The sequence below is a fragment of the Hibiscus syriacus genome, unplaced genomic scaffold (genome assembly GCF_006381635.1).
Source record: "Hibiscus syriacus cultivar Baekdansim isolate YM2019G1 unplaced genomic scaffold, ASM638163v2 tig00111812_pilon, whole genome shotgun sequence".
Classification (NCBI taxonomy): Eukaryota; Viridiplantae; Streptophyta; class Magnoliopsida; order Malvales; family Malvaceae; genus Hibiscus; species Hibiscus syriacus.
This window is the reverse complement of record NW_024063187.1, coordinates 57,668-80,501: the sequence shown is the minus strand read 5'-3', so window position 1 is coordinate 80,501 and position 22,834 is coordinate 57,668. Positions and strand designations below refer to the sequence as shown.

The 22,834-nt window shown below is 37.0% G+C and overlaps 1 protein-coding gene and 1 pseudogene across 1 annotated transcript; one reads left to right on the top strand and one right to left on the bottom strand.

The window, feature by feature from the left end:
- The first annotated feature begins 224 nt into the window (after nt 1–224).
- LOC120171195 (myosin-11-like) lies at nt 225–6,247 on the top strand. Its single transcript, XM_039178948.1, is given in 9 exon segments — nt 225–480; nt 1,241–1,330; nt 1,452–2,698; nt 2,700–4,031; nt 4,033–4,699; nt 4,796–5,038; nt 5,133–5,291; nt 5,517–5,669; nt 5,872–6,247. Coding segments are annotated over 9 exon segments (4,368 nt in total). The 5' UTR covers nt 225–249; the 3' UTR covers nt 6,118–6,247.
- Nucleotides 6,248–7,056: 809 nt separating this feature from the next.
- Nucleotides 7,057–9,446, bottom strand: LOC120171117 (annotated as a pseudogene).
- Nucleotides 9,447–22,834: the final 13,388 nt, after the last annotated feature.

Genomic DNA, 22,834 nt, shown 5'->3' with positions numbered 1-22,834 from the left:
AATCGTTTTTGTGTTGTGGATTCTCACCTTAAATGATTTGAGATTATCTGTTTATGCAATTAGATATTCTATGATTATGCAGAAATTAAGATATTCTTTTACATTATTATCCTTATTTATATATTCGGTAAGTTCAATCTTAATAACTAAAAAAAAGGTAGAAGGTGAAGAAACTGAAAAGAAAAAGGAAAGAGAGAGAGAGAGAGAGAGAGAGATTGGTTGGTATGAAATGTAATTAGGGAGAAATCTATGGGCGCTGTATTAGGGAATTGGCAGCATTCCGACCCAGGTATTGTGGTATTGGCTGTTGAAGTGAGGCCCCACGTACTGTGTATCGCTATATATACCGAAGATTCTCTCTCACAATTTTTTAATCATTCATCGCCCTCACCTTTCTTTTACTTATTTCTGAAAAATTCAGCCATTTTCAGAAAATCAAAAGAGCAGCAAAAGCAAATCCATTCGCATTTTTCTCATCAGGCAAGCATCAAATCCCTTTTTAATCTTTCCTGCATGTGTATATATGTACATATTATACATATATAGGATGTACGAATCATGATCACTTGTTTCTCAGGTGAACAATTTTAGATATTCTCTGCTAATCCTGAGTTTGTTGTTGTTGTTTTGTCTTTCTGTTGTGGATTGGGATTTCTGTTGACTGTTGTTTTGTTGATCCACTAAAGATCAAAATAGCTGCTACTCTTTCATCGTTTCTGCTGACTGTTGATTTTGATCCTTTCTTGATCGGATCACCGATTCCATCTCTCTTGATCACCGTTTCGTTTGTTGTAGTATAATTAATTAATCAAATCAAATTTATCTGCAGATCAATTATATGTAAAATTATACACTGTTTCTAACTTTTGTTTTCTTCTTTTCGCTCAGTGCTTCCTGTTAGGTAGAGTGTTTTAGATCTCAAAGGAATCTATAACGTCAAGGATTCCTTTTAGTTAGCCAAAAAAAAGGCTTTTTAATAATAATAAAAATTAATAAAATTTTGATTGGGATGTGCACTGAACCTTCCACTTACGACTCTTTGTATTAGTTGGTAGAAGTGAAAAAGACGACGTTTTCTCTCCTTGAAGAAAGTAATCAATTTTGTAAAAAATATATATGATATATTATTATAACTTTGATTTTTATATATATTTTTAATTAAGCCGGTATTAGACAAAGTTTAAACTTGATTAATTAAGTAATATTATTAATTCTGAATTGTGAACTCCTATGATCACAGGTGAACATGGAAGGAGACAACACAGCGAGTACTGAAATCCCAGTGAAGGAAGCTGTCGAGGGCACTGGAATTGTTTCCGGTCCTATTAAGGTATATGCATATCTAAAATTCTTATCAGTTTTCTCTTTCAAAACTTCAAATTTTGTTGTGATAATAAACTGTATGTGTTTGAGATTCACAACTCGTTTCTAATGGTGGTGATAAATTACAGGCCTCTAATGGAGACCTGAGGGAAGTCGAAAAAGAAGGAAAGAAAGAAGCGGAAGAAACCATCCTAGATGGAGAGTTCATTAAAGTAGAGAAGGAAGCACTAGAGCTGAAAGATGGTTCTAATTTGGCGAATCCTGCATCTGCGCGGGATAATGAATCGAATATCGAAAGATTTGCGAGTGGATCTAGTAGAGAATTACTTGAAGCCCAAGAAAAGTCGAAAGAACTCGAGCTTGAATTGGAAAGAGTGATTGGAGCATTAAAGCATTCTGAATCAGAGAACAGCAGATTGAAGGATGAAGTTCTGCTAGCGAAGGAGAAGTTGGATGAGGTGGGAAAAAAGTATGAAGACATTGGTCTTGATCATAAGAAATTGCAAGAACAGATCGTTGAAGCTGAGCAGGGATATAGTTTACAGCTAACCAGTTTGCAAGAGGCTTTGCAAGCTCGAGAGACAAAACAGAAGGAACTCACTGAAGTAAAGGAAGCATATGATGGTCTCAACATTGAGATCGAAAACTCAAGAAAGAAGATGCAAGAGTTGGAGCAGGATCTGCAGAGTTCTGTTGAAGAGGCACGCAAGTTTGCAGAACTTCACAAACAAAGTGGCTCACATGCCGAGTCTGAGACACAGAGAGCTTTGGAGTTTGAGAGATTGCTTGAAACTTCAAAACTTAGTGCAAAAGAATTGGAAGATCAGATGACCGCCCTGAGAGAAGAAGTCGAGAGCCTGTATGAGAAGGTTGCCGAAAGCCAGAAGGTCGAAGCAGCAATTCAAAGTACAACAGCTGAACTTTCTGCAGCAACGGAGGAGTTGGCACTTTCTAAATCACTAGTGTTGGGCTTGGAGGAAAAACTTGGTTCAAAGAAAGCTCTTATAAATGAGCTGACTGAGGAGTTGGACCTGAAAAAGGCTTCAGAATCCAAGTTGAAGGAAGACATCTCAACCCTTGAGAATAGTTTTACTGCAAATAAAAAAGATCTTCAAGCAAAGGTTTCTGAGCTTAAAGATATCAAGTTGAAACTGGAGGAGGAAGTCAAATCAAGGGAACTGGTTGAAGCTACGCTGAAGGAACAGGACCTCAACATTTCAACTGTACAAGAAGAATTAAGCAAAGCGCTGAAAGAAAAAGAAGCTCTAGAAACAACCATTGCAGATCTTAACAGTAATGAAGAACTGTTCAAGGAGTTGTGCAGCGAACTTGAAGAAAAACTGAAGCTTTCAAATGAGAATTTCAGTAAAACTGATTCTTTTGTCTCAGGCTCTGTCTAATAATGAGGAGCTTGAACAGAAATTGAGATCTCTTGAAGAGCTCCATAGTGAATCTGGAGCTGCTGCAGCAACTGCTACTCAAAAGAATTTTGAGCTGGAGGATATACTTCGGGCTTCAAATGAGGCAGCAGAAGATGCAAAATCGAAACTGAGGGAAGTTGAGGCACGTCTTATAGCAACCGAGCAGAGGAATGTGGAGCTTGAACAACAGCTAAACTTGGTAGAGCTCAAAGGCTTTGAAACTGAGCAAGAACTGAAGGAATCTTCAGGGAAAATATCTGAACTTGAGACAAAGGTGGGAGAGGTTGAGGAAGAAAAGAAGATGCTGAACAATCAAATGCAGGAATGTCGGGAGAAGATAAATCAGCTAGAATCAGCTCTAAACCAGTCGGCAGAGAAGATTTCAGAGCTCGCAGAGGAGTTGAAGACTGCTTTAGAGAGAAGTACTCACCATGAGGACAGAGCTAATATGAGTCATCAGCGCAGCCTTGAGCTAGAGGATCTGTGCCAGACCTCTCATTCCAAATTAGAGGGTGCCGAAAAGAGTGTCAATGAGCTGGAGTTGTTACTTGAAGCAAAGAAGTACAAGATCCAGGAACTTGAGGAACAGATAAGCAAATTAGAAAAGAGGTGTGGAGATGCAGAAGGCGAGTCCACTAGATACTCTGATAAGGTATCTGAACTTGCATCTGAACTCGAGGCATTCCAAGCTAGAACATCGAGCCTTGAAATTGAACTGCAGATGGCCAATGAAAAGGAAAAGGAATTGACAGAGTGCTTAAATTTGGCAACAGATGAGAAGAAAAAGTTAGAAGAGACATCGCAAAGCTCCAGTGAAAAGCTTGCAGAAGCAGAAAATCTGGTGGAAATCTTGCGGAGTGATTTAAATCTGACACAGCAGAAGTTGGAAAGCATCGAGAATGATCACAAGGCTATTGGTTTGAGAGAAAGTGATGTCATGGAAAAGCTCAAGTCTGCTGAAGAGAAACTAGAGCAACAAGTAAGAGTATTAGAGCAAGCTAAGGCAAGAAACTCAGAGCTTGAGTCATTACATGAATCTCTAACAAGGGATTCAGAGCTTAAGCTCCAAGAAGTGATGGAAAACTTCTCCAACAAGGATTCAGAAGCAAAATCTCTGTTTGAGAAACTTAAATCGCTTGAAGATCAGATAAAGGTGTACGAAGAACAGGTTGCTCAATCAGCTGGACAGTCCGCATCTCTAAAAGAAGAATTGGATCAGAACTTAGTGAAACTGGCTTCGTTGGAAGGCACAAATGAACAACTCAGAAAAGATATGTTGGAGGTAGAAAAAATCCCTTCAGTCTTCCTCAGAGAATGAGCTTTTAGTCCAGACAAACATTCAGCTCAAGAGCAGAGTTGATGAGCTTCAAGAATTGCTTAACTCAGCTGTGTCCGAGAAGGAAGTAACTTCTCAAGAGATTTCTTCCCACATGTCCACAATTAAAGAATTATCAGATCAGCATACAAAGGCCTCAGAACTCCGAGCTGAAGCTGAATCACGAATTGTTGAAGCAGAGGCACAGTTACATGAAGCTATTGAAAAATACTCAATGAAAGAATTGGAAGCCAATGATCTGATTGAAAAGTTGAACATGCTAGAAGGCCAAATTAGAACATATGAAGAACAAGCTCATGAGGCATCCACAATTGCTGTATCTCGACAAGCTGAGGTGGAAGAGAGTCTTGTAAAATTAAAGCAGCTGGAAAGCTTTGTTGAGGAACTGCAAACCAAGTCAGCTCACTTTGAAAAGGAGAGTGGAGGACTAGCTGAGGCAAATTTGAAGCTTACTCAAGAACTTGCCAAATATGAGGCAAAGCTCGGTGATTTGGAAGGCAAACTGGCAGCAGCCTTGAAAGAGAAGGATGAAACAGCTGAAAAGCTTCATGTTTCAAAGAAAGCTACAGAAGATTTAACACAGAAGATTACCTCTGAAGGGCAAAGTTTACAGTCTCAGGTTTGTTGAAAACTTTATTAGCATCCAACTACAATATGAAGATTTTCCATTTTTATAAGATAGTTCCTTTGTTCTTAATTTTGCTTTGTGTTATAGATTTCTTCACTAATGGAGGAGAATAACCTGCTCAATGAAACACATCAGAATACAAAGAAGGAACTTCAATCTGTAATATTACAGCTTGAAGAGCAATTGAAAGATCAGAAAGAAAATGAAGATACTCTAAACTCGGAGATTGGAAATCTCAAGGCTGAGATTGCGAAGCATTCCTTACTGCAAACTCATGTCAAAGAACTCGAAGAACAGGTGGTGACCATTGAAAATCAATTGAAAGAAGGGGTACTATACTCTGTTAATAAAGGACTCTGATAGTTGACATTTTCCAAATCAAATGCCAATGATCAGTTCTAAGTATTTGGTCTTTTGCTTGTAGATTGAAAGTGTTAAGACAGCTGCCTCTGTAAGAGAGGCTGAGTTAACTTCAAAATTGGAGGATCAAGCACAAAAAATCAGTGATAGAGATGTTATCAATGAACAAGTGCTTCAACTTCAAAGAGATTTACAAGTCGCTCAGACAACCATTGCTCAACAGGTTAAACAATAAATTTATTAAATATTACGCATCTTAGTGATCCTTTTTCTGTATGTTGAATTGAAGAACAACACAAGTTCTGACACCTTAAGTTAACCAAAAACTTATTCAAAATTTATTATGAAATCTAATCTTGATTTCTTTCCATTTTCATGCTGGAAATTATCAATTCTGAAGGATTGGATTGACCGTTTCTTATTCTTTGTCAAAATGTCGAACAAACAGAAAGAAGTTGATTCCCAGAAAGAGTTGGAACAGGAAGCGGCTTTAAAGCTTTCGATTGAAGAGATTGAAGCCAAAAAGAAAGAAGCATTACTTCTGGAGAAGAAGGTCAAGGAGTTGGAAGATAAATTGCAAGTAGCTGAAGCTAAACTGAAGGTCAGTTCAAATCTCCTCTCCAACTTTAAGATGTTTATTTTGTTCACATCTTGTGATACTAATACATTTTTTTAGTGAAACAAATCAACAAATATAGAGTGCTCAACCTGACTGTTTTTCAACTCGATACACTATTCAAGATCATTTTTGCTACATTTTCTGAAAATTTTGAGAGTTGCTTATCATAAATCGTGTGTTGCAGGATGCAAGCAGTGCAGCCGAATCAAAAGATAGCTTAGAGACGAAATCCCGAGACATTGATGGATTAACATTTTCAACACCATCAAAACGTAAGGGTAAGAAAAAATTGGAAGCGGTTTCTGCGCAAGCTGCCTCTTCTTCAACAACTACCCATGCCGAGGCTTCTCCTTTGACAACCTTAAAGATCGTTTTGGGAGTAGCCTTTGTGTCGGTGATCGTCGGTGTTATTCTGGGAAAGCATTATTAGTTAAAGGGTTTTTTGTGTTTCTTGATTCTGGTGTTGCTCTTTTGTTGATTTTCCCCTCTGCATTTTCCTTTTAATTATGCATAGTAGAATTGAAAGCTTTATAGCTCAGGTTTTGAGGTTGGTTGGGAAACTTGTTTGATTCTTTCCCTTGCATGTCTGCAAATAACAGTTGGAGCTTCTTAAAATCTAAGTTTGTATTCAGTAAAATTCGATTGGATCGAAAATGTTTCTGGTTCATATCTCCTATCAATTCTATAACCATAACGTTGCACCATCTATTTATTTCCCCTAAATCATCGACATTTGAAACCTATATCCGGCACATACTCGGACATGAGTTTGTGAGCTCCAAATCGAACATATCCGTGTCAAAGACATACCTGTATAAAACACTAGTCCGAGTAACGTGGAACTATTAGTAAAGCCTTTCCGATGTCAGCAGAGGTGATACAAGTTTTTTATTTAGTCCCTGGCTTTCATACCGAGGAAAAAGGCTATCATGAGACTTACCAACTCTAGCCCGTAAGCCTTTTAATCCTCAACGAAACCTATCATTTTCTCAGGGAAGAAACTTACGAGGCATTCTCAGAGAAACTGCATGTAACTGATAAAATTGGTAAATACAAATTACAAGCTGTGATTGCAGCAAGGATCAAGAAATTTTAACCCTGGCTTAGTTCGTATTCCAGTATTTGTACTCATGACAAACTCACACAAAACAAATTGCACAAAATGGCCCTCATGAGACTAGCAACCTTAAATTACAACCGCATTCCTTGATAAAGAACTATTTCCAGCATTCTTCAGCTTTGGTCAAGTGCAGAAAACTAGACTTTAAAGTAGTTTTCTCAACCTTACAGGGAGAAAATTTCCTAAACCCATTGCTAGTTATTCTGAGAACTCTAACAGCTTTCTTTGTACATATTTCTTAGGTGAGAGTTTAACTGCTTTGGTGCACCATAGCATTATCTTCATATCTCCTCTTTGACCCCCTTCAATCCATTGAAAATGTCTAAATCTGTAAGCCCTGCACATAGGCCACAATTATGAGTTTATCATCTTCGCCAATAAGTGAAAAAATACATCCAACTGTATGTACCTCTGCCCAAGAAGTCTTCGGTTTCTTCACCTGGGGGTGCTAAAGGTGTTCTGTTATCAACTGGGGGATCAAGTGACATCCAATCTGAACTCTCATAATATTCAGGGTATACCTCATTGGCAATCCAATCTTCAAGAATATCTTTGTTGTTAAATGAGAGAGGATTCACAGCATGCTTTTCTTGGTTTCTAAGAACCCTGCAAAAGAAATTACTTGAAACTCAACATTTCCTTTACATCCAGTTACTGTAAACTTCCAAAATATTGAAGTAGTGTTGGCGTTTTAGACTTACATTTGTCTCAGATACAAATTGTATTGAACAAAGACAAGATCACTAAGTCTTTGACGCTCGAGAATATTTCTTGTGTCGTGTATTTCTTCAATTGAAATCTTATTTGGCCTACACCCAATTGAACTGCAAGTTTGACCGAGAACGCGGATGGCCAACTGTTGCAAATTTGGGCAGCCTCCACCGGTATATAGACCACCATTCACCTAATAATATGGATGAATATGAAGAAAATGCGATTAGATCACTATCCCAATTTGTAACTTAGATACATAATGGTCTGCATTAAGAAAAAGACAGATAATTTCTTATAAAGCATGTCATAGACCTAAAAAAATCATACCATAACTATTTTCAAAGATGTAGTTCGTAAAGTTCTAACTTTCAATCAGGCAACTTTGTCATAGGCATGTGAAGGGGGTTATTTTCTTGAAACTTTCTTAAAAGTAGCAATGACGATAAACGAGAACTAGCAATTTTGAAATTCCACTCTATATATGGATATCCTTCCAGGAAGTAAATTATAGGGCTCTAACTGCCATTGGCCTTCCTAGATCTCCACTAGCATTCTTGTATAAATTTATTTCTCTGACAATTTGGTCCTGGGTGTTCGCATCAGGAACCAATCTCTTTCTATGCTATCAAACACCGACGATAGGACCATTGTGCATATTTCCCTCGGTACTGTAAAAAACTTGGGGTTAAGGAAGAAACCAGCAGCATAAAGAAGATGCCGCTGTTGTTCCCATCTATTATCTATAATATTCTAGTAGACCATATATTCATCTTTCTTGACAAGTTTTTTCTTAATTGTTTCTTTTGCTCTGTAAATTCCAGCATAAATGTATCCCATAGCGACTCTCTTCTTGCTACCAACTATTTCTAGAACTTGCAAGAAGGGATGTGTTATTCGCGCAATCAAGATGCATGAATTCCAAAATGACCTATTTCTAACAATGTCCGACATCGCTAGACCCCCTGGTTTCTTCGCATAAGGGCATTCCAGCCAATCCTGCGAGCTAACCATAGCCTGCAAAATTTAGCTTACGACCAGCCATTTTTCAGTGTTGCAAAGTAGCAGCAAAACGAAGTGCTGGTTCCACAATGTTGTTACCACCAGTGAATCTTCTCATCATATTCAGAACCACGCAACGATTGTAGACAAATCTTGTCAGAGATTAAGCAAGTTCAATTGTTTCATTCATCCAACCAAGGCTACAAAAATCCTGAAGCATCATATCCACACAATGTGTTAAGCAAGGAGCCCAATAAAGTGAAGGAAATGACTCCATCAACCTTTTACCGGTCAAGAAATATTGCTCATCGCAACTAGTGATTACTTGAACAACATTCTCAGCCCCTACTTCTTCAATCACCTGCTTAAGCAATTCAAAAAAATAATCCAGGGAATAAAAACATGGGATGCATCCACGGATTTTAAAAATACAGTTGCTTGAGGACAATAAACCAAAAAACTTAGCAAAATTCTGCTGTTTTTCGAGCTCCATTGCTCAACTATATAGAACACCTTGTCTTAGGCCGCATTGCTTTGTTTCTATTGATATCATCCTTTACTTCCTCAATTACATTCTTCAATATCCATCCCCTAAGGCCTTCATAGGAAGGTGGTACAGTCCCAGATCCCCCAGAAACAATAGCATCAATCATTGGTTGAAAACAAACAGAGTTCACAGCATCCAAGTCAACTCCAATGTCATACAGGAAACACCCTATCGCCATATGAACTGGATTCTCGACCCTGATCAGAACCAATTCAATATTTTTTTTTTTTTTGCACACACTTTTTGCCATCAAACTTTGATCCCTTAGCCGTTTCCTACCTCTACTTCCCCTAGTGACTTCCCCTATTCCATTCAATGCCAAATCAGAATCAGCTTCCAAAGTGTTTAAAACAGAAATCGGTATGATGACATCTCTCATATCATCATGAGAGGCATAATTTTCTTTCTCAGCTACGTGTGGACTACTACTACTACTACCGCAGGCTAATAAGTTTGGGAATTGCTTTTGCTTATCTGGGTTTACCTAAAACCCCATTCAAGCTATCCTGCGTAAGAGCTCGAACCTCTTGTGGAACTTGTTCACATATCAGACCCTGACCTTTCCGGCCGGCTAAATGTTCCTTAAACCTATGAATCCCGCCTCCTTAAACATTTTGCCACAATACATACATTTAATTTGCAATCTTTCGCCATTTTAAACACTTGACAATTCCAAGCAGGATCTTGCTTTTGTCTTGTAATTGATATAGGCAGTGTCGGAACCGTCTTTCGGTTGGGCTCGGAATTGGGCTTTGACTTAAAATGTGTGGTTAGAGTCGTCACCGACCATTTTAAAAATATTTAGCTAGGTCGGACACCATCTTACCTGATCTGCATCTTACCAGAAACATGTCGGGTTCGGGAGTCGGTTACGGTCAAGGAATGATTAGCACCCTTGAACACCTTTTCGGTACCAATTAATTCATCGATGTCTTTAAATGAGAAAATTGAAAAATTTAAATTAAATTTAAAAAAACTTGATTCGAATTACTTACCTTTGATCGGTTGAAATTTCTCTAAAAATGGTCGAAAATATTAGAAAAAATATTTAAATAAATAAAAGAAAAAAAATAAGAACAAATAAGGTAAAACCAAAAGAAAAAATTAAATAAATCAAAAGGAAAAGTAAGATAAATAAAAAATAGATTAAGTAATCAAAAGAAAGGAAAATAAAATGTAAAGTAAAAATAAAATAAAAAGGAAAAGGAAAAAATAAAAAGAAAATTAAAGAAATCAAAAGAAAAACAAATGAAGAATAAATAAAGGAAAATAAAAAATAAAAACAAATATACATATATATATATAGAAATTAAAAAGATTAAAGAAATGATAATAAATAAATCGAGACAGTGAACAGTTAAAAATTAAAAGGACCAAATTGAATGAATTAAAAATACAGAGGTGAAATTAAAATAGGTGACTAAATTAAACATGCATAAAATTGGAAGTCAAAATTAAAAATATCAAAAATTGATTTCAGTGACTGAAATATATGAAAGTTAAAGGCCCTACAAAGGGGTTTACCAGATTTTAAAATTACGCATCGACCCCTCTCTAAAACTACGTCGTTTTGGGGAGGGTATTTATATCTCCTAACCTGCCCTTAAGGCCAAACTTATCATTTTTACATTTTTGGTCTCTCTCTACAAAATGAGAGAAAGAATTCTCTCATCTCTCTCTAATCCGTTGGTAACTCGGCCCCGTCGGGTGGTTACTCCTCCGTTGCCGGCCATCGATCACCGCTGCTTCCGGCCGCTGCTATCGGCGGCGACAAAATAAACCACCCACATGCTCTCCTTAATATCTACGCCTAAAGTTTTGACTCTTTACCTTCGTCGACGGTGATTCCTCGGTTCTTCGGCGTTCTCGCTTTCGTGTTTTGCTTCTTGGCTGACGCTTGTGTTGTGGTTTATATTCTGCTGATTTTTTTGTTGTTTCGTAAGTTCTGTTTTCTGATATGGTAGTAGTTGTGTTTTTGGTTTAGGTCTCATTGTATTATTTTTGGGACCGTTGGTTGTTTGTGTTTTGGCTCTCTGCTGATGGTTCGGTTTTCTGCGTAGATAGTCACCGTGGGTTTTTTGTGTTTCGGTCGTTCTGTGTTTTTTGTTGTGTACTATCGTGGTATTGTTGTCTCAGTATACTGTTGTGAGGCTCGATGGTTTTGTTGGTCGACGCTGTTTGTTTACTCGTGTCTTGGTGGTCGTGGCTCTCTTTGATACCTCGATTTACTATCGTTGATGCTCTCTCGGTGTTCACCGTGGGAACTGTGTTGGATTGTTTTGCTCGACCCCCCCGATGTGGTTGTCTCACCGTTTTTATAGCTTGGTTCTGACCGTTTCTAGCCCCGAGATGTACGGGCTGTTCCGAGATCTTCGGGAACGCTGTGGGCTGTTGCTTGACCGAGTTCCCTGGGATGGTTCAGTCATGGGGATGTCGGTCGGAAACTGTTTCGTGCTTTGACCCTTGGTTGCCCCCTAATTTGTGGCGTCTTTGAGGGTTTTGGTATCTTTCTTGACTTGATCCATCCGACGTTGTGACATGTTAAAACCCTAACCTTGGGTATCGATTATGGGCTAGGTCAGGCCCTATTCTGAACCGTGACTTGGGCTGCCCGTTTTGGACCTTGATGGACCCTGGATAAAATGAGATAAAAAAATGAAAGGTAAATAAATAAATAAAAATAAAAAAGAAATAATAATAATAAATACCAATAATAATATATACTATATAATATATACATTTCAAAAAACATTTTTTTAACTTCATATTATTTTTCTAAAAATTTTCCAAAACTATATATTATATAGTTTTCAAAAATGATTAAAAAATATTATATGAGTTTTAAAAAAATGTTTTTAAAACTATATATTATATACTTTTTAAAAATGTTTTTAAAACTATATATTATATAATCTTTCAAAAAAATATTTTTAAACTATATATTATATAATTTTTCAAAAATATTTTTAAAACCATATATTATATTTTAAAAATATTTTAAAAACTATATATTATATAAGTTTTCAAAATATTTTAAAAACTATACAATATATAAATGTTTTCAAAATGTTTTCAAAATTATACATTATATTTTAAAAATATTTTCAAAAACTATATATATATTTTGAAAGTCGTTTTCTAAAAATTATATATATATTTTGTCAAAAACATTTTCACAAACTATATTACTATACATACACACACACATATATATATAATAAAATGATATATATATAATAAAATAACTCCAGGTGAAAATGAGTGTCTACAACTGCCCCTCTTTGTCTTTTTTCGTGGAACGAAAAATAGGACAAAGACAAAATGACACAAATTTTCGCTCGGTGGAGTTGAAAATTGACTTGAATTAGGAATAACTCCCTGTCGAATTGTGTTGCGGATGGCCCCTTCGTCGTGAAGCTGAGTCCATCTTGAAATGATATGGAATTAAAGTCGCAGTTCGGAATTTGAATTAGAATGTGACTTCTTATTGCCGAATTGTAGTCCACTTCGGTCTTCTTCTTGGCTTGAAAATTCAACTGGAAAGTAGTTCCTTGACTCCACCATGTGGTTAATAGGCCCTTGAGCTGAATGAAATCGAACTCGAAAGGTCTTCGTTGACAGATAGCTTTTCTCGGATTAAGCTATGTTGTCGGGAAACAGTTCATTGTCACTAAGACACAGCTAACCCAGATCTTCTTCTTGACTTGCAAACCTTGATTGCAGCCGGACAGAAATGTGATTGAGGTGTCATCGAGCTGAATGGAATCGAACTCGATAATTTTATTGACAGATAGCCCTTTTTGCCTTGAGCTATGATGTAAATGATATGCCTTGGAGTTGAGCGTAATCGAACTCAAAGGTCTTTGTTGGAAGATAACTCTTCTTGACTTAAGTTATGCTGCAAATGATATGCCTGGGAGCTGAGCGTACTCGAACTCGAAGGTCTTTTGGTGACAGATAACCCTTCTAGCCTTGAGTTATGCTGTAAATGATATGCCCTCGATGTTAAGTGTAATCGAACTCGAGGGTCTTTGGCAGATATCCCTTCTCGACTTAAGCTATGATGCAAATGACGTGCCTTGGAGCTGAGCGTAGTCGAACTCGAAGGTCTTTGGTTGGCAGACAACCCTTCTAGACTTAAGTTGTGCTGCAAATGATATGCCTTGGAGCTGAGCGTAGTCGAACTCGAAGGTCTTTGGTGACAGATAACCCTTATAACCTTGAGTTATGCTGTAAATGATATGCCCTCGAAGCTGAGTGTAATCGAACTCGGGGGTATTTGGCAAATAGCCCTTCTCGACTTAAACTATGCTGCAAATGATGTGCGTAGTCGAACTCAAAGGTCTTATGTTGGCAGACAACCCTTCTAGACTTAAGTTGTGCTACAAATGATATGCTTTGGAGCTGAGCGTAGTCGAACTCGAAGGTCTTTTGGTCACAGATAACCCTTCGAGCCTTGAGTTATGCTATAAATTATGTGCCCTCGATGCTAAGTGTAATCGAACTCGAGGGTCTTTGGCAGATAGTCCTTCTCGACTTAAGCTATACTGCAAATGATGTGCCTTGGAGCTGAGCGTAGTCGAACTCAAAGGTCTTTGTTTGGCAGACAACCCTTCTAGACTTAAGTTGTGCTACAAATGATATGCCTTGGAGCTGAGCGTAGTCGAACTCGAAGGTCTTTGGTGACAGATAACCCTTCTAGCCTTGAGTTATGCTGTAAATGATATGCCCTCGAAGCTGAGTATAATCGAACTCGGGGGTCTTTGGCAGATAGCCCTTCTCGACTTAAACTATGTTGCAAATGACGTGCCGTTGAGCTGAGTGTAGTCGAACTCAAAGGTCTTGTGTTGGCATACAACCCTTCTATACTTAAGTTGTGCTGCAAATGATATGCCTTGGAGCTGAGCGAAGTCAAACTCGAAGGTCTTTTGGTCACAGATAACACTTCGAGCCTTGAGTTATGCTGTAAATGATGTGCCCTCGATGCTAACTGTAATTGAACTCGAGGGACTTTGGCAGATAGCCCTTCTCGACTTAAGCTATACTGCAAATGATGTGCCTTGGAGCTGAGCGTAGTCGAACTCAAAGGTCTTTAGTTGGCAGATAACCCTTCTCGACTTAAGTTATGCTGCAAATGATGTACCTTGGAGCTGAGCGTAGTCGAACTCGAAGGTCTTTTGAAAAATGACTTCCCTTCATGGGCCTAAGTCGTTCATAATTCTTCAGGAGGTTCTTTTGAGCGAGTCTGAACCAAATGAGACGATCTTTGAATGACTCCCCTTTTACGAAAAAGCCCATTGATGAATTCTGATAGTCGAATATCTTCCGTTGTGGAATTGAAATATGGCTTGAAGACATTAACTAGAAATATGATGCTCATTGTTGAGTTGAGCTGAATTGGATTTATTCTGAATTGGTTCTCAAACCTATCTGAAATTGATTCTAAGATCTGTAGATATGTCATGTCGGTTAGGGTGTAACTTCTCACTGCTAAGTTAAGCAACCACCATCGTTCTTTAAAGGCGCTTGCTAATCGAGTATCCTTCATCCTGAAGTTAAAACTTGACTCTAAAAGCTGTAAAAAATCATGTATGCTAAAATGATGAATGTGATGCACCTAAGTATGTCTAAGATGCATGCAACATGAATGAATTATGTTTTATCTCTTGGATTTGAGTCCCGTGTTTTGTCTGCCAATCTGGTCCATGGAATCGATCGTGCCCCATCCTCTTTTCAAACTTGGGCTTTACAGACCTTTCATATTTGAGACTGTTCTGTTTGAAAATGTTTTTCTTCTTTTTCTTGTTTTAGGAGGGAAAATGATAAAAAAAATGTTGTAAAATATTTCTCCTTAATTCATGCTCGCAATTGAATCAAATTATAAACGTGAGTTCAAAGAATATCAAAGGAATCAAGAGCTCTTTTAATGCTTTCAGAGTTACAGCTCTTTGACAAATGTTTAAATAGATAAGTTGGCTTTAGGTTGGCCACTTTTCTAAGGTTTTGGTAACCCAAAATGTCATTTTTTTTTTGAAATATCGCAATATGCTTTGGCATTTTAATTGGGTGCAGACAAAATGACGCAACTAGAATGATTAAGCCTTTTATTTCGGTCCTCTGAAATCTTCCATTTGTTCAAGCTTTGTAGGCTTCTCTAACAAAGGCAGTGCAAAAATATCGATCCAAAAATGAAATTCTTGAGTGCTCGTGTGTAGTTGACTATAACAGGTGTTCCTTAACTCCCTTAGTCCATCATTACCGAAAATTTCTTACTTAGATAAATTTAATTTGTCGTTATCTGGCTAGCTGAATCCATAAAGTCAGGGCGTTTAACCAATTGCTTTAGAGGGACAACTTAACATTATAATCATTTTTATCAAGTTAACTGAAGGGTTCATCTCATCACAAAGTCTTCGGCCGGACAATAACAGTGGAGCAAACACCGAATTGCCAAGTGTTTGAGCAATGTCATGGTTTAAACGTAATCTATTCATAAGGCCAGGGCGTTCAAGTTTCCTCTATAACCAATTGCCTTAGTGGAATAGCTCAACTTTACGGATTTAATTTCTTAAGATTGTCAAGAAGAACCTGTTATAGCCTAGGTGTTTGTTGGAAGTCAAAAGTTTCATCTTTAGAGTTTAATTTTCAAGTAACTGACCTAAACTAGATTCACTTACTTGACTATTCTATAAAGATCATGATCATCACTGAGCGTCTTAAATAAAAAGTATAATAATGTCATATGCAAATGATGCCCCATGTTGTCCGCACCTTATGAAAGGAAAATGTTATATTGGTTAATTGTAAGAGAGGGTACGGTGTTTGAGGGTATATTCTGGGTAAGGTCAATGTCTTTGTTTTAAATCATGTTACCTTGTCAAAGATCTGTAACTTTGAACCATTAACAGAGTTTCTTAATTCAAATGATATTCAAAGAATTGTAAGTTTGCAAATGTGATTCATTGCTCGTCATCATTAAAGTAACATAAATGTTCTTACAAAAACTTGAAAATGTGGAAAAAAAACAAGTTAAAATAGAATGCCTCAAATAATGAAATGATCTTCCTCACTTGGATGCCCCCAAGTTGTTGAAGTTGATCCAGTTCTGGTTACGCATCTTTTGTATGACTCTTTTGAATGTGTAACGGTTCTCAATTGTGTGCCCTAGGACACCGCCGTGATATTCACAATGCGCATTCTCATCATACCACTTGGGGTATGGGGGCTTCATGGGTTCCACCGGGTATGGTGACACTACATGGATGTCAAGAAGTTGATGGTAAAGCTCTTTGTAGGTCATGGGAATAGGGTCGAAATGTTTCTTTTCCCTCCTTGGTTCTCTAAAATCTTGTTTAGAAGTACCTGACGGTACAGCTGCAGTTGATTTCGATTTGGAGATCGTAACACCTTTACTGGCATGGTTGATGTTGTTAATCTCTTCATCCCGCTCTTGCATAGGAGGTTTTCTACTGGCCTCCCCATCCTTAATTTTGCCTTGCTTTACGATCGACTCAATCATTTCTCCGGCCATAACCAAGTCTGAAAAGCTTCCTGATGTGATCGGAACCAGGTGCCCGAAGTATGAAGTCTTCAAGGTCTGTACGAAGAGTTTTCAGGTTTCTTTTTCATCCAACGGTGGATGAACTTGCACAGCCAAATCCCTCTATTTTTGTGCGTATTGCCTGAAACTATCGTTATGATTCTTTTCCATGCTTTGTAGCATAACTTGATCTGGCCTTACGTCATTGATATGCTTGTATTGTTCCAGAAATGACTTGGACAGGTCCTTCCAGGTCTTGATATTTGATTGGCTTAACTGGTTGTACCACCGAATGGCTGAGCCCGACAGACTCTCCTGGAAGCAGTGGATCAGGAGTTGGTCATTTTCTCCATATCCTGTCATCTTTCGGCAGAACATGGTGATGTGAGCGGATGGACAACTGTTCCCGTCAAACTTATCGAATTCTGGGGACTTAAATTTCGGAAAGAACCAAGTTCGGGACTAGACTGAGTTCCGCGCATCGATTTCATGTAGTCCTGGTCTCCTTTGACTACATTCATTTGGTCCTCCAATTGTTTGATTTTTTCCTCCATCTTCCTCGCTTTGTCCTCTTCGTCCAAATCTGGTACATAATACACGGATTGTTCTTAAGGTTAAATACAGAGGATGAGGGCGATTTTACAGTAAAAGAGTCCCCTCGAAGTTCTGGTAAGATTTCAGGTGAGATAACCACTTGCGGGTAGGTTGTATAGTTACCCTTCCGGAACCTGCCTCAGGCGCACTGGTCTGTTGTAGGCCAACTAACTTGGAAACGATCTGATCAACCAAGGACTCTTGGTTCTTTGTAATTGTTCCAGAGTATTTCGACTTCTCTGGTTTATCTGTCTTCTAGCTCTTTCTGTAGTTTCAACATATTCTCCTCGATTTGTGTAATTCTAGCTTCCATCCTCTTCTTCTTCAAACGGGTGTTATGCGGATGGGGTATGTCCAACGCTTGAGGTGGTGTATCCAGTATTTGCTTGTTTTGGTGAGACATGTATATGTTAGTTAATGTGAATGCAAAGAAAATAAATGCCAAATGTCTAAATGCATGATGCATGAAATGTTCGAGGCATTGATCCAAAAAATGTGTCTGTTATTCTGAATAACCCTTATTGACAAAAGTTTTATATTTTAAGAGACAAAAATGTCCTAACAGCTTCTGACATTTGACTAGTCTTCCGCCTTTATCCGTCACCGTTGAATAACCTGTCGAACCACTCTGGCTTCTCTGGATGAACCGTGCAAATGACGAGTTGTTTGCCCCAAAAAAAGTCTCGAAGGACTGCACCTCCGACATTTGTCTTTTATTGAGCCTGTTTCCAACGAATACGTCATTGGAGCCCTTGATTGATAGGAACTATGTGAAGTCCATTTGTCTGTTTCTTGAATTCGTAGCAATGGTCTCCAATTTCAGTTATGTTTTGCCATTGTCATCTTTGAAGTGACTCCTAAGATCAGTGGTCTTCATCTTGCCCATGCAACTTCTGCCAGTTAGTTCTTCAAGATAGACTTTCATTGTGCTTGATGTAGACCCGGTTCATTGAGTCCTTTATAATGCAGTATAGTGATATCTTCATTACGGACACCACGTCTTCTGGATTAAATGGACACATAGTCTCCTTGTAGACTGTCCTCTGTATTTGCATCTTTATTACAACCCTTTGTCATTAATGTAGATTATGTTTAGCAAACACGTTTTTTGTGGATCAACGCCTCTTTAAATGATGCAAGTGATGAAATAAAATAAAATAAATAAAATGAAAAGAGTTAGAAGTAAAATAATCAAAATAAACATGAAAATAAAAGTCCTACCCCACATAATGTTTACCCCACATGCTTTAATTCCTACCCAACATGATCTCTATCCCGCATGCTAATTCAAACAAATCCTAACCGCATATTTGTCTAGTTCGCATGCTTGAACAGAAAATAAGCCGGAAACAAAGTAGCCTAGGGTTTGGAATGAGGTTTAGGGTGAGCTCTAATTCCCTGCACTCTCCCGGTTTAGGTTCTAAAAAGGTACTTGAGTTCTCATTGCCGGTGCCCCTTTGGGCTTGCCAAACCTTTAGTCCTAAGCCTATTACAAGCTTGTGTGGACTAAGTTAAACTTGAGAGGACATTCCCTTATGTCTGTGCGGTGAATAAATTTACATGAAGACATAAGGTATATGAATCCCGAAGGCTACTTGCTAAGCTTGTGCGGTGAATAAATTCACAAGAAGGTGTCACTTTTACTCCCTACTTAAATAGGGTTTAGAGCTCGGGTATAGAGCTAGAAATGATAATTTTGAAAAAAAAATCTGAAATCATTAAAAAACGTCAATACAACTATTTATTTGAAAAATAATCAAAGATAAATAATTGGAATCAAATAAATAAATGTAAATTTAAATTTACCATTTTCGCATAAAAAGACAACCGAAAATTAATTTCGTCCTGACTCACTTACTTGTCCCCAGCTGAGTCGCCAAGCTGTCTGAACCGTCTTTCGGTTGGGCTCTGAATTGGTCTTCGACTTGAAATGAATGGGTTAGAGTCGCTACCGACCATTTTAAAAATATTTAGGTAAGTCGGACACCATCTTATCTGATATGCGTTTTACCAGTAACAGTCGGGTTCGGGAGTCATTACGATCAAGGAAGGATTACCTTGAACCGCCCTTTCGGTATCAATTAATTCGTCAATTGTCTTTAATTGCGAAAATTGAAAAAATTTAAATTTAAATTTAAAAAACTTGATTCGAATTACTTACCTTTGATTGGTTGAAATTTCTCTAAAAAATGGTCGAAAATGTTAGAAAAATATTTAAATAAATAAAAGAAAAAAACATAAAAAAAAATAAAACCAAAAGGAAAAAATTAATAAATCAAAGGGAAAATAAGATAAAAAAAAAAAATAGATTAAGTAAATCAAAAGAAAGGAAAGAAATGTAAAAGTAAAAATAAAATAAAAAGGAAAAGGAAAAAAAAAAGGAAATGAAAGATAAATCAAAAGGAAACAAATGAATAAATAAAAAGGAAATAAAAAAAGATAAAACAAAAATATATATATATATATATATATATATATATATATATATATATATAGAATTAAAAAGATTAAGAAATATAATAAATAAATCGAGACATGAACAGTTAAAAAAATTAAAAGGACCAATTGAATGAATTGAAAATACATAGGTGAAATTAAAATAGGTGACCAAATTAAACATGCATAAAATTGGAAGTCAAAATTAAAAATATCAAAAATTGATTTCCGTGACTGAAATGTAAAATATGAAAGTTAGGCCTACAAAGGGGTTTATCGGATTTTAAAATTACGCATCGACCCCCCCAAAACTACGTCGTTTGGGGAGGGTATTTATATCTCCCAACCGGCCCTTAAGGCCAAACTTCTCTCATTTTTACACTTTTGGTCTCTCTACAAATGAGAGAAAGAAATTTCTCTCATCTCTCTCTAATCCGTTGGTACGGCCACGTCGGTGGCTACTCCTCCGCGCCGGCCATCGATCGCCGCTACTTCCGGCCGTCGCTGGCGGCAGGCAACAAAATATAAACCACCCACAATGCTCTCCTTAACCCTGTTATCCCATGTCTAAGCCCCAAACTTCACAAAAACCCCCAAATAACGCAAATATACGCCCGAAGTTTTGACTCTTTACCTTCGTCGACGGTGACTCCTCGGTTCTTCGGCGTTCTCGCTTTCGTGTTTTGCTTCTTGGCTGACCTTGTGTGGGTTTACGTTCTGCTGATTTTTTTTGTTGTCGTAGGTTCTGTTTTTTGATATGGTAGTAGTTGTGTTTTTTTCGGTCTTACTGTTTTATTTTTGGGACCGTTGGTTGTTTGTGTTTTGGCCCTCTGCTGATATTTCGATTTTCTGCGTAGAGAGTCACCGTGGGTTTTTTGTGTTTCGGTTGTTCTGTGTTTCTGTTGTGTACTATCGTGGGTATTGTTATCTCGGTATACTGTTGTGAGGCTCGTTGGTTTGTTGGTCGACTGTTTGTTTACTCGTGTCTGGTGGTCGTGGCTCTCGCTGATGCCTCGGTTTACTGTCGTTGATGCTCTCTCGGTATTCACTGTGGGAACTGTGTTGGATGGTTTTGCTCGACCCCCCCGGTGTGGTTGTCTCACCGTTTTTATAGCTTGGTTCTGGCCATTTCTAGCCCCGAGATGTACGGGTTGTTCTGAGATCTTCGGGAACGTCGTGGGTTGTTTCTTGACCGAGTTCCCCGGGATGATTCAGTCATGGGGATGTCGGCCGGAAACTGTTTCGTGCTTTGACCCTTGGTTACCCCCTGAATTGTGAAGCCGTTGAGGGTTCTGGTATCTTTCTTGACTTGATCCATACGTCGTTGTAACATTAAAACCCTAACCTTAGGTATCGAATATGGGCTGGGTCAAGCCCTATTCTGAACCGTGACTTGGACTGCCCTTTGGACCTTGATGACCCTAGACAAAATGAGATAAAAAAAACGAAAAGTAAATAATAAATAAAATAAAAAAGAAATAATATAATAATACCAATAATATATACTATATACTATATACATTTCAAAAAACATTTTTTGAACTTTATATTATTTTCTAAAATTTTCCAAAACTATATTATATAGTTTTCAAAAATGATAAAATATTATGAGTTTTAAAAATGTTTTTAAAACTATATATATACTTTCAAAAATGTTTTAAAACTATATTTATAAATTTTCAAAAAAAATATTTTAAATTATTATTATATATTTTTCAAAAATATTTTAAAATCATATATTATTTTTAAAAATGTTTTAAAAACTATATATTAATAAGTTTTCAAAATGTTTTAAAAACTACAATATATAATGTTTTCAAAATTTTTCAAAATTATACATTATATTTTAAAATATTTCAAAATATAAAATATAAATTTTTGAAAGTCGTTTTCTGAAATTATATATTATATTTGTCAAAAATATTTTCACAAATTATATATATATATATATATATATATATATATATAATAATAATAATAATAATAAAATAACTCTAGGTGAAAATGAGTCTCTACCGACACCAAATTCAACTCCATTTAAACAAACCCCTTTTTCAGCATTTAAAAAAATAACACATACCCTTTAATCAGAACAGTAAATTTTGGCAAGAATTAGCGGAACTTACTGGGGTTTTTTTTCTGGAATTCGTGGTTCATCTGATTATATGAACGAAGTGAACCGGTTGCGTTGACCCAAATTGGTTCGGGGTTTGAGGGTGAGGTTTCAACGGAAGATCTAACAGAGTTTTGGTTTTAAAGAAGTTTTTGGATCAAGGAGATCGTAAATGTGTTGTGATTATAACTGTTCAGAGGTTAATGGCGATTGATCGGAGTCAGACCGGCTAAATTGGTCTGGTTATCTCCCAGGCCAACGAAGATACACTTTTCCCCTTTGGGGAAACAAGATTAAGATGAAAATTCCTTCTTCTTCTTCTTTTCAGTTATCGATTATCATTTAAATAGTATTTAATTATATTTTTTAAAAAATAAAATTATAATAATTATCTATAGAATTTGAAAGTCTCTTAAATTAATTTTATGGGTTCATCGAGTAGTAACTAATTATAAAAAATGATTTCATGGATCCACTAGATACTAATTAATTGGTTAAAATTTTTGTACAAAAGGTTCTGAATATGATGCAGTCCCAAATTCACACAGTATTTTTGTGACTTTGATTAGTACTTTCTTGCATAGTCGTCTGTTTAAGGTGAAGAAAAATCTTCAGATTTTAACAAAATTCTTCCAAAATTCTTTTGTTCTTTCGGCTCTTGGTTATCTTGAGTTATCCAATTTGGCTATTTTGAGCCTTCGTTGTCATTCTTGAGAAGCAGAAAAATCAATTTGAATTCACCGAGTGATTTGAGCATTCTCCAAGAGGCTTCAATCATTTACAAACTTGTATGAACTATGAATGGTTGATCCATTAGGACGATGATAAGGAAGGCATGCAAGTTTTATCGCAGCACGCTGCACGCCTAGGATCCAAGAATGCAGCGATGATAACATAAAATTGAGATATTCCAACAATTCTCACTTTCTGAAGACCAGTAAAACAAATATGCGTATAATATCACACTATAAAAATTCAGGGGGGGAACATGAATTTCTAACAGAAGTCATATTAAAAACATAATAACCCAGATACAGATTCGAATCCTTCCACGAAATCCAAAATTTTAAGGCACTAGGAAAAG